Here is a 25,798-nt window from a genome sequence, read left to right on the forward strand (position 1 = left end):
TCTCTGTCAGTTATCAACATGTTGATCTGTCTCAGTATCTTTCATGCAGCTCTGAACAGGGAACAGTCAGGACCCCAGGAGTATCTCTGCTCACGTGCTCACAGTGCAGGGCGGGTTTCACACATTTTGAATTTGAATTGTTTCTCATTAGTTTTTTTTCACACATTTTTCCTTCATCCAAAGGATATTATTATAATTATTATATATTAAGCAGCACTTAGCCATATTGTGATTCAAATTACATTTTGATTAATTGTGCAGCACTAAGCCTTGATGTTTCTTTTCTGTGTCATTTTATTTTGGGTACAGAGTCTAGAAAGTTGAGGGAACTTTTGGTATTCAAATTCTGTGTCTTCACAGTCTCAAATGTGTGAATTACAACTTCCTTCACCATTTCCAGGAAGACAGCGTGAGAAGTGATGTTTTTATGTTCGTTCCTTCTCATAGTCTGCATGAGTTCACAGACCTGTGTGTTCTGCTGAACTGTGACCAGACACCTGATCAGACAGCACAGCTGCATCGAGGAGCCGCTGGAAAACACTGACTCTAATGTAAGTTGATGTCTGCTACAATCCTAAAGTTCAGGGTCAAATGACAAACAACAGAAAAATTCTCTCTTTTCATGACAGAACAAATTGAAAGACAAATGTCTTTATATGTGTTAGATAGGGATCATTGTAGAAATACGGCCACACTGTGATATTCACTTGTGTTGTCTGTTTTCTCATGAGTGATGTCATCTCGGTAAAGATGTTGCTCTAATAGTGAAGAAATATGACATAAATAAACTCTTAAAATGTGTTGCAATCAAGAGCAGCTGCTCATCTGAGCTGTGATCTTCACTGACTTCCTGTTTGTGCACATTTATCATTTATTTTAAAAGAGAAAATCAGACAGAAACAAAAAGTAGAAATGTATCACTTCTTCTAATATTTATGTTGCATTGAATATCTACTGTATATGTCAATCAACAGTGTGTGTGTGTGTGTGTGTGTGTGTGTGTGTGTGTGTGTGTGTGCACTCAGCCCACTGCTGGCTCTGTGAAAACGTATTTTACATCAACTCATTATGTCTTTTATTTAGTGATAATAACACAAATAAAATCCTGTGAAGTGAAGAAAGACATTTCCTCACATTAGTGCACAAGTCAACAAAAAGACTGTGACATGACAAGAATCTTTTCATATTATTCTAATATTTTAATATATCATTCTGATTATTATATCATCGTCATTAATTACTGTTATTGGGGTTTCTGTAACATATAAACAGGACATGCAGAGACCTTTATAGGGGCCGATGCTCAAAGTTCAACAGGAGCACATTGAACAAGATTTAAAATCATTCAACAACATAACCTGATGAATTACAGAAACCTGTCTTCAATCAGACTTTAACATGCTGAATAACTGCTGCGTTAGCCTAGCCTACACAACAAATAAAGACACAAAGAAATAGATCAATAAAAATATGGATAAATAGACAATGTGTATATCAGACAGCCTGGATGTCCTTAAGATGGCGACTCATCTTAAGGACAATGTGTAAATGATTATTATCAGATCATCAAAACGAACTCATAACAGTTGTTTTAGGCTATTTTTTGATGAACTGAATTGCGGTGGTATTGAAACAGAAATCAAGGTGTATTCTCTCTCCAGTCCTGAGGTCATGGCTGCTATAATGTCTGATAACCACCAGATGTCACTGTGTTCGATGCTTCCAAGCTTCGGATCTTTTTCGGCACAATCAGGAAGAAGGTTCAACAGTTTCTCAAGGCTTCGTCCGCCCATCTCTACAAATACACACAAACCTAATGAACATCATCTGGTTAAAAAAAACAAAGCACACATTAACCAGCTGTGAACCCACTTACCGGCAGCTGAAGTTCCCGCTTTAAAGAGTGAATTGTCTCATGATGACCTCAGGGCAAAGGTCACAATGTGATGTAAACTAACCTACAGCAGCCAGGTCATTTTATTCATAAATGAATGATCATTAACTGTAAATGATTCAAATAAAAACACGACTTTTTATACACAGTCTATGACCTTGACAAAGGGAGTTCTGTCCAAGTCTGTTTCCCCAGTTGTGTTTGCTGTTGCTTCCCCCTTGGAGGGTGGGGTTAGGGTGAGGGCAGGTTCAGGTAAAGGTCAGCGGAAACACACTGTGGCACAAGGGCAGTTTGGACATCAGGGGGCAAAATCTCAGGTGTTCAAGCACCCACAGCTCCCTCCTCTGAACATGTGTGGATGTGCAGATCACTGTATGAAGGGTTTAGGTTTACAGGGAGTCATGTGACCAAAACTATTTACAGTCTATGAGAAGCAAAAGTGTGAACTTGTTGTTCTGTTCTATAAAAAACAACTGGACCTGCTCTGTAGTCTTGTATCACAGGAAGTGGACTTGGTTTTCAGCTGCAATAACTACACAGGGAAGTTGAGTAATTAGTTCAAATTCATCAACTGACTCATTCTCTCCTCAGGTCAACAATCTCATCACTGCTTCTTCTTTGATGTGAGCTCGTTTGGTGAGAAACATTTTCATGGGTTTAACTTTTTGTCTTGTTAACACACAGAGTTTGATTCTGTTGTAACTTTTCATGAACTGCACTGAAAAACACATGATGTGATGTTTTATCTGCTGGAGTTTGGTTTAGCAGAAAGACACTGATGAAACGAGAGGTTTGGTAACTTTAGCTCCTGGTCTGTGGAATCATTCAGCAGTGACATTAAATCTGATGTTTGACGGTGCAGCTCTGCACATGTTGTTGATAATATACTTACAACACAGTGAAGTGTGGTTGTACAGGTCCTGCTGTGAATGTGAACACGTGAAGAAGAAACTGAGCTGAAGAACTTGAATGTTTGGTAAAATCACTGCATTATTGTGTCTGTAAATCCAGGTGAGGAGTCTGATGGTGGTCCTGTCTGTGAATATGGTGACAGCCACCGTGTTACTGAGCGTCTTCTTCCTGTCAGGTGAGCTGTTTGTTCCGTCTCTTTTATTTGGAGACATCACTTGAATCATTGACAGTCTGAACTTCAAAGCTCTGAACTGAAGTGAATATTGTGATCTGTTTTTCTGGCTGACTTCTTGTTTCTCTGAGACAATATTGACCTAATTATCTGCAGATGTTCTGGTGGGTATAGGAGCCTTGGTCATCACTGGGGTTGGACTTGTGGGGGTTCAGGGGACGATATTAACTGCTTGTTGTTCACCAATAAAAATGAACCATTACAAAACAGATTATTATCAACAAACTGCTGAAGTATGTTGTGTCTTTCTCCTCATGGAGCTTTTTCCACATTATGTTAATCACGTGTTAATTATGAAACTGGGTTCACAGGTGCTTTGGCTGCTTGTTCTGAAGAATCAGGCCTCTTCATCACTGCACCACAGGAGATGGAAGCACTGACTGGATCTTGTTTGCAAATCCCATGTAACTTCAGAACTAAACATGAACAACAGTTTGACAACAGAGGAGAAATCATCGGAGTGTGGATTAAAAATGATCCCAGATTTGGCATCAACCCAGAAAATGTGATTTTCAACAGTAGCAGGACAGACAACAAATATCCAATGAAAATTACTGGAAACCTGAAACAGAAAAACTGCACCACTCTATTTTCTAGTTTAATCACACAGTACACAGAGAAGTACTTCTTCAGAATTGAGACCAAAGGATTCAAGGCAACAGCTTCTTGTGATCCTCTTCATATAACAGTTAAAGGTAAGAAAATTTTGTTATTTTAAGTGTAAACTTCATAGTTTAGAATAAACAGTGAAATCAGGACATGCCTAACTTTGTCTTTAACTCTTGATAAAGGGACGTTTCACGTTCGTGTAGAAATATTTGGACTCCTTCATGTTTCTCCTCAGTGACTGAAAACATCAGTCGACTCTTTCTTCACTGTAAAACACGTGTTTGACTTTTCACCACAGATTCTCCTCCGAGCCCCAGGATTCAGATCTCAGGTGATCTGAAGGAGGCGGAGTCTGTGACTATAACCTGCTCAGCTCCCACTCCCTGTCCACACTCCCCTCCTAAACTCACCTGGAACCTCCAACAAGACCCTCACAACAAAATAGAGGAGAACACAGATGGAACCTTTACAACTAAAATCCAGGAGACCATCACTCTGACAGACAGACATGATGGATCCAGCATCACCTGCTCTGCCAGGTATCCTGTGGATGGAGGAAGAGATGCCAAGACAGCAGAGGATACACTGACTCTCAGTGTTTCATGTAAGACCAGAGTTTGTTGTTGGATCCTGTCAGAACATGAAGATTCATTCCTCTCATAGATTTCATGTAGGGCCTGAAGCTCCTCTTCTCTCTCACATCTTTGTTCCAGATGCCCCCAAAAACACCTCAGCATCCATCAGTCCCTCAGGTTTGGTGTCAGCAGGTAGCTGGGTGAAGCTGACCTGCTCCAGCAGAGCCAAGCCTCCAGTCAGTCGCTTCACCTGGTTCAACAAGACCACAGATGGAGCCATGATTTTATCTGAAGGAGACTTTTACAGTTTCAGGGCCACAGATGAAGGAGTTTATTACTGTGTGGCCACCAATGATGTTGGTAATCAGACGTCATCAGAGATCCACCTGTCTGTTCAAGGTAAATACTGAACTGAATCCACTGTGAGCTTTGAAAAGTAAAGAGAAGAAGATAAACTGACTCTCAGTGTTTCATGTAAGACCAGAGTTTGTTGTTGGATCCTGTCAGAACATGAAGATTCATTCCTCTCACAGATTTCATGTAGGGCCTGAAGCTCCTCTTCTCTCTCACATCTTTGTTCCAGATGCCCCCAAAAACACCTCAGCATCCATCAGTCCCTCAGGTTTGGTGTCAGCAGGTAGCTGGGTGAAGCTGACCTGCTCCAGCAGAGCCAAGCCTCCAGTCAGATTCACCTGGTTCACCAAGACCACAGATGGAGCCATGAAAGTGTTTGAAGGAGACTTTTACAGTTTCAGGGCCACAGATGAAGGAGTTTATTACTGTGTGGCCACCAATGATGTTGGTAATCAGACGTCACCAGAGATCCACCTGTCTGTTAATGGTAAAGGTCGTCGGTACAGTTATTTTACTGAATCCACTCATGTGAATCTTCTCTGTTGCTGTACATCTTACTTGTTCTCTGTTACAGTAACTTCATCAGGAGAACCTCTACAATGGGGGCCCGTTCTTGGAGGAATCTCTGGGATCCTCGTTCTCATCTGCTTGATTGTCTGTGTTTGGTGAGTATCACAAATCAAAGCAGATGACTCAGTTACTGACACTCACATTTTACCTGCACATCCAATAATAACTGCTCCCCATCAGTCTTGACACTTTACTGGCACTTTGTATATTTCACCTGAACTCAGTGGGATTAATCTAACAGCCTCTTGTGTCTTCCAGCTATTTAAAGTCCAAACATCCAACTACACAACAGACTCAGGTGGGAAAACACTAAACGTCCCTGTACAGTAATGCATTGTGTGTTTTGAATGTTCTCCTCCTGTTCACATGGGCTGTGTTGTCTCCCTGACTCACTGTTCACACTGTTATTTACTATAATACCTTCATCAGAGCAGTCTCTGTGCTGTGATGGAGTTTGCATCCTGATGGGTCTGTAATTGTTGAATGAGGAGGATCCAACTGAAGGTTCACCTCACAACATTTCCTCTTGATCTTTTATAGAGTCAGACAGGAGAAGAGTTAACCAGGGACACGGATGAAGAAAACATCCATTATGGAGAGATCAACTTCTCCCAGCTGAGACCTGAACTGTCCTCCGCCTCCCTGCAGGACAGTGGACAGCAGCAGGACGTGGTGTACGCACAGGTCAAAGTGTCCAAGAGAGCAAACAGCTCCATACAGACTGCTGACGGCCCAGAGGATCTCTACGCTCAAGTGAAGAAGAAATGACCAGACAAAGGTCACATCTGAATAGAATTCATGTTAAATGAGAAATTTACATATACAGTATCTTTGTATGACCATTGTTTTGAGTCAACACATGAGAATGTAATTTTGTCCACTTCCTTTTTTGTGTCAGTTATCAACATGTTCATATCAAACAGCTTTTTTTCATGTAGCTCTGAACAGGGCCCCAGTCTACATGATGCCAGACGTGTCTGCACACACATTTACAGTGCTGGATATTTTTAAGTACAAGATCATGTTTTTGAATGAATTTTAAATGCTTTTAATGTTGATAAGGAGTTGTTAATGTAAATTGAAGATAAATACATTGGTTCTGGATTTGAAAATGTTACACCTGAATAAAATTAAGGTTAAATGTGCCTTCATTTTTAGCTTTTTTAATCAGTTGGAGTCTGAACAGGAAAATGATGTGTTCACTGGCAACAGTTCAATGAAAACCTCCACATCCTGCAGCGTTTAATGTCAGTTATCAACATGTTCATATTTATGTGCTGACCTCACACAGCTGCTAGAGAACTAGTTAGTGACAGAATCATGTCTGCATGTACATCAAAAGTGAACTATCAGATTATATGTACATTATTTTAAATCACTTTCAAAATTAAAATATTTTATTTTATAATACATTAGTCTTGTTTTTATGTAGTGTGGATCAGATTTAACCTTTAAATACAAACCTCAGGTCTTTAGATCTGTGACCATGTTCCTCTCTGTCTAATTCATCCATTTTGCTTTTGTTAAAATGTCAAAAATGAATAAATAAAATGAATCAACTGCTGAGAGTTGTGGGTGAACTCACACACTGAAGCAGTTCAGTTAACAACAGGAAGGTAGTTCAGTCATTTCCATCTTCACTCATGTTTCTTCTTTGGTCAAACTGCTGCTTCCTTTAACTTTGTTTTAACCAGGCAGACTGGACTTTGTGTTTCAGGAGGAAAATGGCCTCAGTTATATGAACAGACCAGTTTCACCTTTTCTGCAGCTTTGATCAACTTCTTGGTATAAAAACACCGGAAATACTTTATTTATTTTGAAGGACTCTGATTCAGCCATTGATCAACAGATTCAGTCTGTTAAACCAGTTTATCAGCACTGAGGACAGTGATGTTAAGGTTTGGAGATTGTTCAGAAACGTCATGTGGAAATGACCTGTAATACTCCGTCATTCCACAGGGTGGAGCTGCAACATAAACAGTAAAAACAACTGATTCTACACAGGTTCAGTCTGCAGAGCATTTAGTGCAGATCTAGAGACATGTGGTCATAAACAGAACTGATCTGCAGTCAGTTTGGGTTCAGAATATCTGAGTGAATAAAAAAGACAAAGTAAAGTCCAGGTGGAGGAGGTGGAGGAGTGTGGAGCAGAAGGAGTGGAGTAGTCTCGGTGTGTTTGCAGAGAAGGACAGAGCAGCAGCAGAGCAGTGCAGATACACTGAGGATGCTCTGTCAGATCCAGAGGAACACAGGGATGATGGTGGACTGGACAGTGGAGCTGTCCTCAGATCAGTTCAGATGCAGCACTGAGAGTCATCTCCACCTCTTCTGGTTCCTCTGTCAGTCACTGCTGGATGAAGCTCTCCTCTCCTCTCCACCTCCCAGTAACATGGACCAGTCAGAGCCTCTCTACACACAAGCTGCTGCTGCAACATCTGGGTCATCAGGACACAGCTGATCCTCTCAGCTTTAGAAAGATCATCACTTCCATCTGTGCAGAGAAGAAGAAGAAGATGAGAGGTGATGGATCAGTGTTCACAGAGACTCTTCAGCAGCTGTCAGTCAGTGATGCAGCACATCAGGATAAAGAGCAGCAGGGACTTCAGTCCTGTTCAGACCAGATGTGCAGCAGCTGCTTCCTCTCAGCTCTCGTGTTAACGTGTTGGAGTCAACACACTGAGCTGGAAGCTCACAGACCTGCAGAGACTTTTACTCAGTCCACATGGAAATAAACTGAGAGTCATGAAGCTTCATTACTGCAGCAACACTTCAGCGATGGACTCACTGTTGTTACATTGAAACAAAGAGTCTGTGTGTTGATGAACATCTGATCTGACTCTGAAACATCAGCTGACAAATCAACATGGAGGCTGTCACTGAGAATATCTGACAGGTGGACAGATACAGATGTGATGACTGGACTTCAGCAGAGCTCCTGGTCTGTAGAAAGACCACATGGTCACAAAATAAAGACACTGATCTCAGATCTGTGACGAAGATGAAACTGATCAATTCTTGAGTGTTGAAATGAGAAAACAAACAGTCTCAGATCAGATTTGTTGGTTGGACAGTTTGATGAATGAGGACCAGTGTCTCTGTATCTGAGGCTGTCAGCTGTAATCAGCTTTATTTCCTGTACACATGAACACAACGACAACAACAAGTCGTCTTCACATCAACTCAGACACATAATCACAACAAGCTTCTGATCTGATTGGCTGATCTCTCTCTCTCTCTCTCTCTCTCTCTCTCTCTCTCTCTCACATCCTGAAGCCTGTCACTGTTCTCCTCTCACAGCTCCACTGAGGAGGCTGGAGGTTTACAGGAAACAGAAATGTAGTACAACACTGCTGAAAGCATCATGGACTGCCTCCAACTCTCTACTGACCTCAGAGTCTCCAGTCTACAGTCTGGACTCTTCACAAGGTCACACAGATCCTTCACATCTGAATCCTGCAGGTTGTTGTTGCTCAGCTCCAGTTTTCTCAGATGGGAGGGGTTGGACTTCAGAGCTGAGACCAGAGAAGAACAGCTGATCTCTGACAAACTGCACCAACTCAACCTGAGTAAAGAATAAAACGTAAGTTTAGAAGACAAAGTTCAATGTTTCATCAATTGTTCAGAGCTGAAGGTTTAGAAAGTAGAAGTTCAGAAAATGGAAACTCAAACACCTGAACCAACAGGAAGCAGGTTAAAAACCATCAAATACAAACAGTGACAAACAGCTGTCTGTCATTCTGTCAACTGAGTCATTGAGTTAAATGCAGTAAAACTTATTTAACTTGTTGAAACAAACAGATACAGATGTTGTTATGACATACTGGGTTTGCATAATTCAGTCAGTACGGACAACACAGAGCCTTATAAATATGTTGGAACCATCAGCTACTGATTATATATTTGTTATTGTCTGATAAATTGAAAGTGTTTTTGTTATTACTGTTATTTCTGTAACTCAACTTACAACAACCTGTTCAGCTGCAAACATCTCATCCACACTGTCACCATCTCTGGAGATTTTTCTGTCACTTTTTTTCAGGCAACAGAATATCAGATGTAGTTAGTAGTGAACTTTTTATGTGGGATGATGATGTCCCCATTCCTGATGCTCCCTACAAACCTCTGATTGGCCGTTTCTCTAACAGGGCTTCTCTCACTGACCTCAGAGTCTCCAGTCTACAGTCTGGACTCCCCAGAAATCCACACAGATCCTTCACTCCTGAATCCTGCAGCTTGTTGTAGCTCAGCTCCAGTTCTCTCAGATGGGAGGGGTTGGACTTCAGAGCTGAGGCCAGAGAAGAACAGCTGATCTCTGACAAACTGCAGGACCTCAATCTGTATAAAGAATACATCATGTAGATAAAATCATTTTTAATCAAACAGATATCGTCCTAATCAATGATCTTTTTTCTAAAATGAGTAGAATGACTGTGGATCATCATAATGTCAGCCTTCTACAGACATCATCCAAACGTCATCAAACATAAGAATGTGACAAGATCCCATACTTCAGTACCAGGTGGACTCCTGAAAATGTGATGGTACTTGTTTTCCTACAGTACTGTAGATGTCGTAGGTACTAGAGATGTGATTCTTCAAGGAGTGATGACGGCAGTTTAATGACTCTACAGGGACAAGTTATAGACTATCAGTATGCAAAGCCAATATGCAAATGGTGTCACAGAGCATTTCGAATGAAAGGAGTAAACACCTCAAACTTATCTAAGCAGCTCAAAGACAGACAGGTCTGTACAAAGAATTCAGGGTGAGAGAGTTTCAGTCATTAACTTTAACAACACATGCAAAACACTACCAAGTTTCTGTGGTATTGTAACATTTCTTTGTGACTGTGAGAAACACGAGTTTGCGAGTTCTGAAGGATTAATTGAAGTGAACAGTGATTATTCATGACAACTGACTGAAATGAACTGAAACTGAAGAAATAATTCTTAGTCTTAGAGAAGATAAACTGGAAATATGTAATCAAGACAATTTAAACTGTAATTAATTAAATCAAAATGAATGGATTCAAGTTATGTATAAAGACAAATTAGGTTCAGTTGTGGATTTAAGATATAAGATCTACAACAGTAACAGACAGTGAACTGACCCCAGAGTCTCCAGTCTACAGTCTGGACTCTGCAGAAAACCACACAGCTCCTTCACTCCTGAATCCTGCAGGTTGTTGTTGTCACTCAGGTCCAGTTCTCTCAGATGGGAGGGGTTGGACTTCAGAACTGAGGCCAGAGGAGCACAGCTGTTCTTTGACAAACTGCAGAACTGCAATCTGAATAAAGGATAAAACATGTAAGGTATAACACAGAGGTCTCCATACCAGTCTTGGAAGATAGAAAATGGAAACTCCAAACACCTCCCAACAGGACGCAGGTTAAAACATTATAAAATAGAGTTAGTAGCTAATTAGTCATCTGGGAAGATGATGTCTCCATTCTTGATCCTGCCTACAAACCACTGATTGATTGATTGTTCCTCAAACTGGTGGAGAATATATCAATTATCACAACATCAGCTGTTTTTGAATCACTGAACTAATCAGAGATGTGGGCAGCAAATTTCACATCATATCAACCTCAGCATGGAACTAAAACATGGAGTCTGACCTCAGAGTCTCCAGTCTACAGTCTGGACTCTGCAGAAAACCACACAGCTCCCTCACTCCTGAATCCTGCATCTTGTTTCTACTCAGGTCCAGTTCTCTCAGATGGGAGGGGTTGGACTTCAGAGCTGAGGCCAGAGAAGAACAGCTGATCGCTGACAACCTGCACCAACTCAACCTGAATAAAGAATAAATCAAATAGTTAAAAATCATTTATTATCAGATATCAGATAATCGTTATTTCCTAATTAATGTGCTTTTCTCTAAAATGAGTACAGTGACTTTGTTCTTCTGTTATTGTGGATGCTCATAATATCAGCCTTCTCCACACATCATCCAAATGTCAGCACAACTTTTATACATCGATTCATGTCAACACAGATTCATAACATGCTGCTGACCTCAGTCAAGTCTGTAAATATAGAATAAATCAGACATGTTTGACTAAAATCATGTTCATTATTCAATAACTTTCAGCTTGTGTTGTACTCCTACTATACATCCATAAATATTTTACTCTTCAAGTCTGTTTTCCTGTATTTCACATACTGAACTGCAGTGAATGTATATAGGTCTTCCTGTGAATATTTACACAGAGCCCTAAGAGCTGCTAAAGGCTCAAGCTTGACTAAGAACTGGTTTTCTTCTCCTCCATGAGTCAGTAACTTGTGTAAGCTACAGAATGTTATATATCTGTTTTCATTACATACAGTAGCATGATAACGTTAGCTGACTTGCTGTTATCCTTATTTTGAATTTGTTTGGCAAATGTTGCTATCGCTAGCTAGTGAACTGTCAGCGTAGCTGTGGAGCATGTCAAGACAATGCTAGCGTGAACTGTTGGTTGTGGTTAGATTGTTTTTTTGTTGGCTCTCGTGTACACAGGGTAACTTTATTCAGTTGAGCTTCTTGCTGTGTGTTTCATGACAGTTTTTACAGGGCTCCATAACACCTTGCTGACAGAACGTAAAGGGAGAGAAGGGGGGGTTGTGGCCGAATGGAGGTCAGAGGTGTAGTCAAGGAAGTGTTTGTTTTGGTCTGAGATGCTGGTGGTCTAGTGCAACATCTAGTGGCAGTGATGATCATCTACAGAACCCTTCAGTTATGTATGAACCAACTGCTCAGTCATTTGAAAAAACAGAACATTTCCTAAAAAAAGTGGAAATTTCTTCAGATTTATTATATAGATAAATTTTATACTTGTATACTCGCAAACATTAACTACAACCCAGTTACTTTAATGCCAAGATATGAGAGCTACAACATGAAATGCAAAGAAATGTATCTTGCATCTAAAACCCAGGCCTGTGTTTCCTGTCTTTTGGTTTGCATTTCTAAATTTTTGGTTTGCAGTTCATAGTTTTTCCTTTGTGCTGCTCAGTTTTTGGTCATTATGCTAAACTGACAAATGTTGTCAGGGATACTGTGTGGTGTGGCTCTGCTGCTCTTGTGGTTCTCTTATGAACTGTCATTCATATCCTGTCAGGAACTCTGTTGAACTTTTAGGGAGTGGTTATGCATCCTTTCCTGGTCCTTCAGTCAAGGACTTGAACTGGATAAATACAAAACAACTACAACAGCTGCAGTCAGTGAACTGACCTCAGAGTCTCCAGTCTACAGTTTGGACTCTCCAGTGCAGCAGAAAGCTGCTTCACTCCTGGATCCTTCAGATCTTTATTTCCTGTCAGGTCCAGCTCTCTCAGGTGGGAGGGGTTGGACTTCAGAGCTAAGGCCACAACTTCACAGTGAGTCTCTGAGAGTCGACAGCCGGAAAGTCTGTGATTAGAGAAAATATGAAATCTGTTATTAGAAAAAGAGACAATCTGTAATAAAACCATCAATGACAAAACAGAGTGACATCTATTGACCAACTAATTTGATTTTATTGTTTGACATGAAACAATAATTGTCATCACTCTCTCAAACCACAGAGTTTTAATAGGAATCTTTGTTTTGATTTAATCTTACAGTTGAAGGGAGGGAAACTGGTGTTACATTTAGGCTTTCAGTCCACGGTCTGTAAGTGTGATTTAATCCACAGAATCAGAATGAAGCCATTTCATTAAGGAAAACATTTCTAATTGAAGCTGCAGGCAGCGTTATGTGGGCCCTCACCCTGTCACATACCTTGGGGCCACTGCCAGGAGGCCACTCGACACACCCAGCATGCATTACGTTCTTGTATATCACATGTAAACCAGACCATCAAAATGTTATGTAAATCAATGATTGTCAATCAAGGGTCACATCCTGTTTCCAGTAGATGGAATTTCCTGTCGCCATGAGGTAGCACTATGACTATAACTGAATAGTTACATTAGACATCTTCAGGTCCAAACGCTTATCAAAGCATGTTGCATTTACCATGTTTAGGCTTCAAAAAGACCATTTATTTTCCAGTGCAGAATAAAAATCTGATTAACGAATTACAATAGGGTCCTTACACCCTTGGTTCTTGCATGCTGATGAGTTCAACTCAGTGATCAATTACAGTTGGGAAAGATGATCTCTCTCCGCTACCTACCACTTTCAGGTGCTATTGTAACGGTGCTGAAATAAAACTAATCGCTTCACAATAATGACTAATGACTCATACGCCCTGCTCAGACCTGGCCTTGACATCCATCTCGGGTGATCTGATCATAAGTGGACAGCAGACTTCAGGTGTGAACGCACCCAAGACACCATGAGGACACATTTGAGACCACATTTGGAGGTGGTCTGGGTCACATGTGGCCACATTCTTTAACCTGTTTGAACACAAATGCGTCCTGGCCACAATGAAGGACTACCCACTCAGCTGATGTCCTCTGCTACAGTCTATTTAGTCCTACCAAACAGAAAATATTTAACTTTTTCAAATGGATAAAACCTTATTTCACTGTAAGAGCTGTGCGCTAATATATCTGACCTCAGGACAAAAAACACAGGACATTCACTGCTAACCAGTCAAATTCCTTGAATGCACAAACATACTTGGCCAGTAAGTCTGATTCCAAAAATAGGGCCAATCATCATTACACATTCTGACAATGAACAATGATTCCAATACATGGTACCATTGTTTAAAGACATATAGAATTGCATTTTTAAAAGTGGACGACTGTATGACGTTTGTGACATCATCATTACGACTTTTGAGATTACTGAGCATGATTCTACTTGTCCAACGGATACACTGGTTTTAAAGCATTAACCATTATCCCACAAGCGTTACCTGTTACCACAGAGGCTGCTGTTCAGCTGACGCTAAATGTTGAGAATTAAACAATGTGAAAGTCCCTTTAAGTGGAGCGTTTTTTTTTTCCATGCTCATTATGACACCAGTAATCTTTGGAAAATGATGCAGCTCTTATAAGAACTTTTCAGAAAACATCAACAACCTAGTTAATATATCCTCAAAACTGCAACAGAAATGAGGGGCAACAGAAATCTGGTAAGTTTACTCCGCACTGCCAGATTTTTTTTTGCTTTTCAAATTTGACCAGACCGATACTGACCTGACCTGTAACTTTTTAAATGTAAAGCCAAGAATGATGAGAATATTTTATTTCTGTGTATATCTGAAGAACTAAACCACTGATCACCACTGATTGATAACGTTAATGATCACGTCTGGACTCACCGAGCCTTCCTGCAGTTCCTCACAGCTGGGATCAGTCTCCCTCGTCCCTCCTCTGATGTGTTGTACTTCTCCAGGTCCAACTCATCCAGAACCTCCTCTGACATCTGCAGCATGTAGGCCAGAGCTGAGCAGTGGATCTCAGAGAGCTCCTTCTCTGATCTGGTCTCTGACTTCAGGAACTCTTGGATCTCCTGATGGACTGAGTGGTCGTTCATCTCCATCAGACAGTGGAAGATGTTGATGCTTCTGTCAGGAGAGATTTTTGTCTTCATCTCCTTCAGGTTGTTGATGGTTCTCTGGATGGTTTCTGGACTTTTCTCTGTCTGACCCAGCAGAACTCCTAAGAGTCTCTGGTTGGACTCCAGAGAGAGGCCATGAAGGAAGCGAACAAACAGGTCCAGGTGACCATTTTTACTTTCAAGGGATTTCTCTATGGATCCTCTTAGGAAGACATCCAAAGATGAATGTTTGGAGTCTTTTCCCAGGAAGTTCTTCAGGACCTCTGTGTTCCTGTTGGTGTAACAGTGGAACATGTAGACTGCAGCCAGAAACTCCTGAACACTCAGATGAATAAAGCAGTAGACTGTTTTCTGGAAGATCACACTCTCTCTTTTGAAGATCTCAGTACAGAGCCCTGAGTACACCGAGGCCTCTGTGACATCCAGACCACACTGCTCCAGGTCTTCTTGGTAGAACATGATGTTTCCTTTCTCCAGATGTTCAAACGCCAGCCTCCCCAGCTTCAGAAGAACTTCCCTGTCAGTCTCCATCAGCTCCTGTGGACTCGTCTCATGTCCCTCATCATACTTGAGCTTCTTCCTCTTTGTCTGAACCAGCAGGAAGTGTGAGTACAGGTCAGTCAGGGTCTGGGGCAGCTCTCCTCTCTGCTCTGTAGTCAACATGTGCTCCAGAACCGTAGCAGTGATCCAGCAGAAGACTGGGACTTGACACATGATGTGGAGGCTCCTGGACGTCTTGATGTGTGAGATGATTCTGTTGGACAGCTCTTCATCACTGGATCTCCTCCTGAAGTACTCCTCCTTCTGGGCGTCAGTGAAGCCTCGTACCTCTGTTACCCTGTCAACACATGTAGGAGGGATCTGATTGGCCGCTGCAGGTCTGGAAGTGATCCAGACCAGAGCCGAGGGAAGCAGATTCCCCTGGATGAGGTTTGTCAGCAGCAGGTTGACTGATGACGTCTGTGTGACATCAGACACAACCTCCCTGTTGGTGAAATCCAGCGAAAGTCTGCTTTCATCCAGGCCGTCCAAGATGAACACAACTTTACAGAGAGCGAGCTGCTCTGCTGTGACCTTCTGTAATGTTGGATGGAAAACATGGAGCAGCCTGAGAAGACTGTGCTGCTGCTCTCTGATCAGGTTCAGCTCCCTGAACGAAAGCAGAACCAGCAGACTGACATCTTGGTTCTCCGAGCCCTCTGCCCAGTCCAGACTGAACTTCTGCACTGAGAAGGTTTTTCCAATGCCAGCGACGCCGTTGGTCAGAACCACTCTGATGTGTCTCTGTTGGTCAGGTAAGGCTTTAAAGATGTCGTGGCACTTGATTGGAGCGTCATGGAGGGTCTTCATCTTGGAAGCTGTCTCCAGCTGCCTCACCTCATGTTGGGTATTAACCTCTTCACTCTGTCCCTCTGTGATGTAGAGCTCAGTGTAGATCCTGTTGAGGAGGGTTCCACTTCCTGTTCCATCAGTTCCTTCAGTCACATGTTCACATCTGCTCCTCAGACTGATCTTATGTTGATCTAAAACCTCCTGCAGACCACTATCTGCTGCAAGAGAAGAGACAATGTCAGACTGAAGATCAGAGAATCTGAGAATCTGATGATTATTTTCATTATTTTAATCATCTTAAATGTCAATGATGATATAATAATGACACTGTTTAAAACAACAGGTCCTGTTTTCAGAGATGAAGACATCAGCAGACAGATGTTCAGTCTCACTTTGTACAGTGCTGGTCTGACTGGCTGTCTGCAGTCCAGGTCTGGTTCTGGGTCTTTGTCCACATTGGGGACAGGAGGAGTCTCCTGATGAACCAGACTGGTCCCAGTATGAGGTGAAGCACTGTCTGCAGAACCAGTGTCCACAGCTGGTAGAGACTGGATCCTTCAGGACGTCCTGACACAGAGCACAGCAGGACAGCTGCTCCTCCTCGGAGACATGACTCCTCTTCTCTCTGTGAAGACATGTCACAGGTTGTTATTTGTGTTTTAACTGGTTGTCAACCTCAAGAGGGCGGGACTTAAGTAATATGAGCCAGACTGAGGGCAGACACCAGAGGAGACAGAGGCCCTGGTCAGACATGGTTTTAACATACATCTTCAATGATCCAGTCACAACTGGTCAGCTCTAAGTTCATCTGTTCACATCTGCCTTAAAATGACACGAGTCTCCAGTGACCACTGGCGATTGCATCTCAGTTCCCTGCTTCATATACAAATAAACAGGTATGTGGTGTTGGTGTTAGGTTGGTGCTGGTGCTTCTGTGTGTGTGAGAGTGTGAGTGAGAGAGAGAGTGAGAGAGTGAGCAGTATGAGGGTTTGAGCAAATCAATGCCCTGCACACAGCTCTACAGTGAAATAAGGTTTTATCTATTAGAAATAGTGAAATATTTTTGGTTCTTTGTGAAACTGTGTTGGGACTAATTAGACTGTGTCAGAGGACATCAGCAGAGGAGTCGGTCCTTCAATGTGGCCAGGACACATTTGCGTTTACACTGCTAGAAGAATGTAGCCACATGCGGCCCAGACCACCTCTGAGAGTTCGGATCTCATATGTGTCCTACATGCATTTACACCTGAACTTAGAGCGGTCCACATGTGATCGGATCACTCAGGACAGATGTCTTGATTATCTTGATTATGTATTGAGTCCGATCAGCTCTCTGTCATGTTAGTGTCATGCAGCACTCTGTGTTTTATAGTTATATTTTCCTTGTTTCATATTTTCATTTTTTCCTGTTGTATTTTGTGTCATGCACATGTCCTTTACTTCCTGTCCTTGTGTTTCCTGTTGCTGTGATCGTCTTCCCCGACCTGATTGGTTTTACCAGCGTCTCTTTGTCTTCCGGCTTCAAACTGTCCTGTTTAGTAAAGCTTATAGTTAGGGCTGGCTCGGGTATGTCCTGACCCATCCCTTAGTTATGCTGCTATAGAGCTAGACTGCTGGGGGATTCCCATGATTCACTGGGCGCTCTCTCTCTATTTCTGTCTCTCTCTCTCTCTCTCTCTCGATGACTTCATGCCATTAACTTTGTATTTTTTTCTCTCCCGTAGTTTGTGCTTCTCCTCTCTCTCCCTCTCTCTGTCCTCATTCTGCAGGTCTCTCTGCCTCGGGAGCAGCAGGATCCAGATCCACCACTACTCATCTTTACTATTAACCACTGTTACCTGTCACTATTATTGATAACACCATTACCTATACAGCTGTTCCTGGTCTCTCTCTCTCTCTTTTCTCCTCTCTCCTCCCCCCACCCCCCCTTTTTTATCTCCTCCTAAACCCAACCGGTCGAGGCAGACCCCCCCCACCCTGAGCCGGGTTCTGTAGGAGGTTTCTTCCTGTTAAAAGGGAGTTTTTCCTCCCCCCTGTCGCCAAGCGCTTGCTCTTTGTGGGAACTGTTGGGTTTTTCTCTTAAACAAAGTAAGGTCTTGACCTTGCCCTGTAAAGTGCCTTGAGATAATGTATATTATGATTTGGCGCTATACAAATAAAATTGAAATGAATTGAATTCCCCTTTCTTGTGTATTTAATGTCTGTGCTCCATATCCTCTGAGCCAGTTCGTTTTGGTTGTATGTGCCAAACGTTCCAGCTTTTATTCCCAGTGTTAGTTCTTTCTAGTTAATGATTTGCTTGCTTCCTGGACTTTGGTTTTTGCTACTACCAACTGAAATTGTTGCCTGCCTTCTGACTGCCTTCCCGTGTATGGAACCCTTTTTGTCAAGGAAACTGATTTAATCCCTGAACTCTGCCTGTCTGTGTTGTGCTGTTGAGTCCTTACCCCTGTAGTCACTGCAGTGTTATAGTTGGCTATTTAATTAAAAAATGTTGCTTTTTCAGTCTACTAAACTACTAACTACTAAATCTACAATGTCTAGAATCTCAGAAAGTCACATACAACAGTATAAGTTGTCATTTGTTTTAATTCGGCACTGTGCTCTTTCAAATGTCTTGTTTTTATCAACATATTTCAGGCTCATTTCTTGAATTTCTAATAATAAATGTGTCTCTGTATCTGCTGCTTTCTCTGCACTCTTTAACACTAATCTTTACTATGACTTCAATTTAAAGACACAGACGTGCAAATTATTAAAGCGTAACCTTCACTGTGTTTCTCCTCTGTTCATTGACAGGTCTACAGACCAGTGGAGCAGACAGAGGTGTTGATGTGAAATCAGCTGATAATGGGCATGTCTGAATCCATCTATGGAAACTGTGGATGTGGCGATCAGACTCATGTTTGTGCACCAACTTTCACACTGACTGAGGTTGATGAAACACGAACATGAGAATGCTCTGCTGAATAAATCTTTGTGTGTACAGAGTTTTGATTTGAACCTACACAGAGTTTTATGAATATGGTCTCTGGTTTCTCCCTGTTTCCTTCAAATATGTCCAATAACTGAATCATCTTCAGCTCAGTTTACAGTAGAAACAATCTCTTACTTTGTGTCTGAGGGTCCAGGTTCATTAGTGAAGACTGGAGGGGGTTCTCTGGACCGATCACTCCTCATAGACAGACAGCTGGATCCTGGAGAGTCTGCCCTCAGTCTGTGGGTCTGACCTCTGCAAACACAAACATATTCCTATCACATCACTGATCAATTCTCTGGGAACTCTCAATCGGGTACAACACGGGTGAAATCACCTGCACAGCCCACACAATCACTGATAGGAGGCTGCAACACTTTTACAGGAGCACCTCACAGGTGTTACGAGACAGCGGCTAACCCCCCCCCCCGGCATATATTTTATACTTTATATATTTATATCTATTAAAAAATAGCACTACAACACTGTTACAGCGTGGCAGCAGTTCACCATTACTTTGTGTCTGAGGGTCCAGGTTCATCCCTGAAGACTGGAGGGGGTTCTCTGGACCGGTCACTCCTCACAGACAGACAGCTGGGTCCTGGAGAGTCTGCGTCCTCCTCGTCCACACAGTCACTCATCTTCAGGACTTCAGTCAGTCTGAGGGGGAACCAGAAACACGGACTGAGACAAGACGGCTCTGTTTAAAGGCCGCACCCACACATTCACAGTTCTGAATCTTTTCTGCCAGTCTCTGTGTGGACAGGAGTTCATTTTGATTCTTCTTCCCTTCACAGTCCACAAGGAAAACACTGACTCAGACTTCGACAGTAAAATAATAATGTATGAACACTCACCCAGCCTCAGTTTTACGTTTCCCACTTCTGCTCCGTGGTTAAAATGGAGTCGGACTCTGAGCCGCTTCACTTTCACTTTCACTTTCATCATGACCGCATGTGCAGGAAATCACGAGCCTGTGTTGTTTAAAATGGTGATTCCATCAGTGTTTATGTTGATATTACAACTAACGTGCTTTAAACCAGTTAAATCAATAATAACTGTTATAGCCAGTTTAACTCGTTTAAAATGAACCTCATGCTTTTTACACACGTACTTGATAATAAACAAAAAAAAAAAGTACAAAGTATAAAACGCACCAGTTTAATTACCCACATTATAGTTCCCAGCACAGTAATTAATACTAGTTTATTAAAATATAAACAGAAAACCAAAGGACGTGTTCAACTTAACAACTGATTTCAAACCGTCACATTTTAAACTGGCAGTTTAAAAAGCCGTTATGACGTCAGCGGTGACCGTTAGCAGCCAAACACCGGACTGGACTTTAAACTGGACTAGACTTTACACTGGACTGGACTTTAAACTGGACTTTAACGCAGCTTCAGACCGAACCGACAGTCTAAACTCAGTCTAAACTCAGTCTGACACACATTACCACCTCACTTCATTGTAACTTAAACCAACGTAAGAGCTGATGGACAGAAAAGTAAAACAAAACAAAGAAGAGAAGTAAATACCAACTCCACAGTGACCGTTAAAGCCAATGTTACATTCCTTTATCAACAACGAAAACTTTAAAAAAGTGGCTCAAAATACTGACAGACAGATGAAATAATTACACTCACCGTGTTTCCTCCTCGACTGAAGAAAAATCAACCATTCATCTCCCACAGTCTTATTATAATAGTCTAATTTAACACAAAACGCAGCGAGCTCGTTTCCGTTTCATTTCCTGTTACTGTCGAGTCACGGTCGTCACATCCGACTGCGTTCCTTTCAAAGTAAACTTCAGTTACAAAATAAAAGCATTACAACCACATGCAAATCTGAAAAATGGAGGTTATTTCCAACCATTCCTCAGATTCAGGAGATATCAGACGCTGCATGTTCTTCTCTGTCTCTTCCTTCCTTGTTGTTGAAGCTACAGGGCAACTAAACGCTGCCCAGCTGTAATGTGGAGCTTCTGTGAACTAGGGGAAACAAAGATGATGGTTCGGTGTTTTACTTCAACACTGAATCTAACTCAGCTGCAGCAGGTTCCACACCTGAAAGCTCCTGAGGTGGAAACTGGATTAGAATCCTGCTGAAGGACTCTGGTCCAGTCACCGATCACCAGGTTCAGTCTGTCAAACCAGTTCATCAGCACTGAGGACAAACTGATGAGCACCAGGATTATTTATTTAACCCATAGTTACTAAACCAGTCTATGTGGTTGGGTGTAGTTCCTCAGCTCACCACACGGTGGCGCTCCAGCCAGCAGTTAGTGCCATGACCGCTGCTCGAGATCTGGGTCTGAGCCGAGCAACGAGAGCTCCCGCACAGTAAACCAGCTGAGGAGCCGGGTCTGTAACATGATAAACCCACGTAAATTCATGATTAATCCTCAGCAGTATCTCGATAAATCTTCTGTTATTAAGGGAAAGTCGTGTGAGCGAGAGAGGAGCCGGTTTCACCGCGTTAAGCCTCTGAGAGAACTCCGGTAAGGAAAGCGCTACCTGCTGCGGGGCTCAAGGTTAGCTGTTGACATTAGCCTGATATCCTGTCATTGAAGTACGTTCTTAAAACCAGTCGAGTCCCCGATATGTTTTCCCAATGTTTTAAACCCACCGTGGTGCCTGCCGTATCATCGTGAACTGTAAAAAGATCGCTAACGAACGCTAATGGTGCAGCGGGTTAAGCTAAATTGCAGCTACTGTACGAGAGAGACAGAGACGGCACATGATGCATGATCGTGTTATGATGCCAGTCGTGATAGAAAAGTGTATTTTGATTCATGTAATGAGATGTTAAAAAGATAAATATTGATTAATAGAGCTGTTTAAAAATATAAATGGAGCTTTATTGAAATAAATAAGTTCATTTATGTTAAAATATAAGTTCATGATAGGTAATTGTCATGGTAAAAATACTCATCCTGTACTGTAAACATGTGCAGACTCATTTCATGCTTTAGATGCTGTATATCCTGCATTCAAATAGAGTGAAAAGTGAAAGTAGAAAGATGTCATGATTTGAATAGAGAGTAATGATTATTCGTTCTACACTCTGTGTGTAGACTGGTTTTCTGTTTTGCCGGATTAGGCCTTGATTCAGATCCTGAACCGAGGTGGTTCGGTGGCGAGCCAGAAAGGACGAGCGACTCCGACGGAACGGTACACGGTCTGGCCAAGTGTGGGATCCACTCCGAACTTCAGACATCGTCTCACTTCACTCGTGATACAGATAAGAACATAACACAAACATCTACCCGGGTAGAAACCATATGAACACAACACTGAACACACATAAACACAGAACTGAACTGAAAGAAGGGGGGACATTTTCTTTTGAACTTTATTATTTTATTTTCTTATCTTTCAACCTTTGGAAAGAGCTCTATTCTTTTATTTTTTGTATCTTTTATTTTCATGCACTGCAGAATATCACCTGCCTGTGGCAATAAACTGTCGACTGTTAACTTCATGGTATCGTGCTTGACTAACTATTAACCATCTCTCCGAACCTAGAGAGAATGTAGGTGTCATGGTGTGTTCTTCCGATCAGGCTAATGGTTCTACATTCACAATGTGAAGAAAACCAGAGAAACATTTACAACCATTCAGCTGAGATAAAGGAACAAATCTCTCCTGCCGGCTCTATTCCAACTCAGAATTAGCATCTCACACTGAGGACAGTGATGTTTAGGTTTGGAGATTGTTCAGAAACGTCATGTGGAAATGACCTGTAATACTCCGTCATTCCACAGGGTGGAGCTGCAACATAAACAGTAAAAACACCTGATTCTACACAGGTTCAGTCTGCAGAGCATTTAGTGCAGATCTAGAGACATGTGGTCATAAACAGAACTGATCTGCAGTCAGTTTGGGTTCAGAATATCTGAGTGAATAAAAAAGACAAAGTAAAGTCCAGGTGGAGGAGGTGGAGGAGTGTGGAGCAGAAGGAGTGGAGTAGTCTCGGTGTGTTTGCAGAGAAGGACAGAGCAGCAGCAGAGCAGTGCAGATACACTGAGGATGCTCTGTCAGATCCAGAGGAACACAGGGATGATGGTGGACTGGACAGTGGAGCTGTTCTCAGATCAGCTGTAGACACCAAAACTGTTTTTATACCAGGCAGTTCGGGTTGGCTTCATTTTATCGCCTTTATTTAGCACAATCTTCAAGAAAGAGTCAGTTTGAGCTTCAAAACTGATTTTCAGAAAAACCTTCGATGCTCCTGAAGGTTCATTTTCATCAGTAAGGTTCATAATAAAATAACAGCAAAACTGATCAAAAAATCACAGCGAATTTATCAGACTTCAAAAGTTATTATCAGTGAAATATTGTAATTCTTTCGACTTTCATGTTGCATGTTGTTGCTGTATGTTATTTTTAGGTGCCTGGTGTACCAGGTGTATATACTGTAAAAACAGGTAAGGTCAGGTAATAGAGGGGTGAGTAAGTGTATACATGTGACAAAAAATTGATGGGGTCTGAACACTTTCCAAATGCATTGTATAGACTCTAAAAAATAAAATAAAAAATCTATTTATTCTCCTTACATAATTTATACAATATTTTGCATTAATTCAAGAGATTCATGTAAATGTAAGATTATTTGGAGGAATTCTGTTCACCAGTTTTATCTTTCTGAAGAAGAAACATATTGCTGTTGACAAATCATGTTTTTATTTCTTCCATATGTAACACACTTTAATAATCATATGGCAAAAGAACATAACTGAGATATAATCTGAAAGAAAATGTAAATAAATGTATAATAATCTGTGAAGACACACAGGCTAAATCAAAAACTTTACAATGGTGACAATAGAAGCCAAAAATGCAAGAAAAGGAAAGGATTTATAAAATGACACCAAGTGCCTCTTCCAAACTCAGCACAGTTAACATATGAATACTCAGTAAATTATATTCTATTGCATCTAGAATTCATGAAATCAAACACACAAAATGCAAAATGCTCTCCAGCTGGAACAACAACTCACGGCTGAGTGAAGTTTTTATTCAGTACATGAGCAGGATGCAATCCACACAGCAAGACAACAGACCCTAAAGACACAACTTACTGGACACACACAGGTAAAATATGTCTTTCCAAAACACAACAGGAGCCACGTATCAAAATAGTCTGCGACGTACAGAAATCTGGAGGCCGGACATCCTCACACAGTCTGTTCAGATTTCAGTCCACATCAGCTGGTACTGTGTGCTGGAGGTGACGGTTAAATTATGACACTTTTATTTATAGTTAATAATAAAAAAAGATGCGAGGAACAGAAGGACACAGTGTGTTAGTTAATTCCTTCACAAACACAGAGGTTAGTGCTGCTGTTTCAGACTGAAGCTGTGCCATGTGACCTGTCTGTCTTTGTGGAGTTTTCATCAGAAGTCAAAAACTAAACTACACTCACCTGGACAGGAATTAAAACTCAGGATAAATAAACAGTTAAACTTGAGAGATCTTTAAGCCTTGAATCTATTAAATTGTTATTGTCTTTACTTCCTCCACTCATCCCTCCATCCTCCTTCCTTCCTTTGGTTGCATCGTTCTCCAAGAAAAGCCAGTTTTCCTCCCTGTTCTCAAACTCGTCTCTTCAAGACAGAAGTCAGATCCAAACATTTTTCCTTCCCCATTCCTCTGCTCCTTTCCTTTCCTCCACCATCCTTAAAGAATACATCTGGTGATATTCTGTGGTTTTCTTATTGTCAACAGATAAAAACAAAGACAAAACCAACAGCGTGTTAGTCGTCTCTCAACCGTCTGTGGCTTTCAGCTCTGAGCCCATTGGTTCCTCCTGACGACGTTAATGAAATGAAATGAAAAATGGAAGCAAAAAATATATAAAATATATATAAAATATATTATATTTAATATAATATATAAAGTATTATATCTTTGTTCAGTGTGTTTATTATTAAAAAAGGTTCAGTCATTTCCTGAAACAGCTGCTCACTTTAGTTTTTATCAGGAGGAAACTGCATTTATTGGGGACTATTTTCAGCGGCAGATTAATCCACATTTGGTGTCATAGTGGGTATTTGTGTCAGCAGGACGGTGTGTGTGGGACTGAGTGTAAATAAACTACAGCGTGTGTGTTCATGGTGATGAAGGAACTTGTCGTCCACGGCAACAGTGATGCGTCTGAATAGTTATTGAACAGTGGAGCTCTGAGGCTCAGAGGAATCAGACTGTGATACACAGATGATTTCTGTTAGTTGGTTTTGTCTTTTTATTTTTTATTGACAAGAAGAAGAAATCAAATATCACTAGACTTGTTCTTTTTAACTTCATGGCCTGATCATCAGACTGAACAGCCAAACGGTTTGAACTGTATCATTCATTTTTTATGAATATTCTGCTTGAGTCTGGTGAACCAGTCGGTAAATCTCCCTCCTCCTCCCTCTGCTTATGAAACTGAAGGATTTTTGCCTGCACTCTTTTCCCGCCTCCTGTTGTAGTAAATAATGATGCTGTTTCTAATCTTTCTCTCTTCATGCATCCTTCTCCTGTCATTCCTTCCTCTAGTTGTAAAATGTGACCTAACTTATCAACAGCATGCTGGATTTATCCCTCCACCCGTTTCCTCCGTCCTCCTCCTCCACCCTCTCCTCCTGATGTCAGCGCTCTCTGATGTTCACTGTATTCCAGCAGTTAGTTTGTGGTGAAGAACAGACTACGTTTCCCAGAATGCCTTTCAATAACACTCTAGAAAACAAGCTTGTCCTGTAGCTGCATTGGATTCTGGTCTTTTTGATGCTCAATGACTGACACCAGAACTTGATACTGACGGTTTTGTCCTGTTTCCACAGGAAGAAGAAACAAACAACCTTGAAATACAAAGACC

The 25,798-nt window shown here is 41.5% G+C and overlaps 2 protein-coding genes across 7 annotated transcripts; one reads left to right on the top strand and one right to left on the bottom strand.

The window, feature by feature from the left end:
• Positions 1-461: 461 nt before the first annotated feature.
• On the top strand, positions 462-5,916 carry LOC139624950 (B-cell receptor CD22-like). Of its 3 annotated transcripts, XM_071484421.1 has the most exons (10): positions 462-551; positions 2,486-2,530; positions 2,906-2,981; positions 3,350-3,733; positions 3,946-4,251; positions 4,361-4,621; positions 4,806-5,063; positions 5,163-5,241; positions 5,405-5,444; positions 5,687-5,916. In XM_071484421.1, the coding sequence occupies exons 3-10, from the start codon at positions 2,918-2,920 to the stop codon at positions 5,912-5,914; spliced, it is 1,620 nt and encodes a 539-aa protein (XP_071340522.1). In that variant the 5' UTR covers positions 462-551; positions 2,486-2,530; positions 2,906-2,917; the 3' UTR covers positions 5,915-5,916. The 3 variants fall into 3 exon arrangements, with proteins under 3 accessions (XP_071340522.1, XP_071340524.1, XP_071340523.1); XM_071484423.1 differs by lacking the exon at positions 4,806-5,063; XM_071484422.1 differs by lacking the exons at positions 462-551; positions 2,486-2,530 and having other exon boundaries at positions 2,569-2,981.
• Positions 5,917-5,925: 9 nt separating this feature from the next.
• On the bottom strand, positions 5,926-21,038 carry LOC139624944 (NACHT, LRR and PYD domains-containing protein 3-like). Of its 4 annotated transcripts, XM_071484382.1 has the most exons (12): positions 20,583-21,028; positions 19,794-19,910; positions 19,453-19,596; positions 19,072-19,191; positions 16,352-16,584; positions 14,389-16,177; positions 12,363-12,539; positions 10,768-10,941; positions 10,257-10,433; positions 9,308-9,481; positions 8,535-8,708; positions 5,926-7,637 (listed from the first exon to the last, which is right to left on the bottom strand). In XM_071484382.1, the coding sequence occupies exons 3-12, from the start codon at positions 19,575-19,577 to the stop codon at positions 7,628-7,630; spliced, it is 3,153 nt and encodes a 1,050-aa protein (XP_071340483.1). In that variant the 5' UTR covers positions 19,578-19,596; positions 19,794-19,910; positions 20,583-21,028; the 3' UTR covers positions 5,926-7,627. The 4 variants fall into 4 exon arrangements, with proteins under 4 accessions (XP_071340483.1, XP_071340484.1, XP_071340486.1 ...); XM_071484383.1 differs by lacking the exon at positions 10,257-10,433 and having other exon boundaries at positions 20,583-21,038; XM_071484385.1 differs by lacking the exon at positions 16,352-16,584 and having other exon boundaries at positions 14,389-15,465; positions 20,583-21,005.
• Between the last annotated feature and the right edge of the window lie 4,760 nt (positions 21,039-25,798).

This window comes from Trachinotus anak, unplaced genomic scaffold (assembly GCF_046630095.1).
Source record: "Trachinotus anak isolate AG129_WGS33_773 ecotype Australia unplaced genomic scaffold, CSIRO_AGI_Tana_v1 ptg000009l, whole genome shotgun sequence".
NCBI lineage: Eukaryota > Metazoa > Chordata > Actinopteri > Carangiformes > Carangidae > Trachinotus > Trachinotus anak.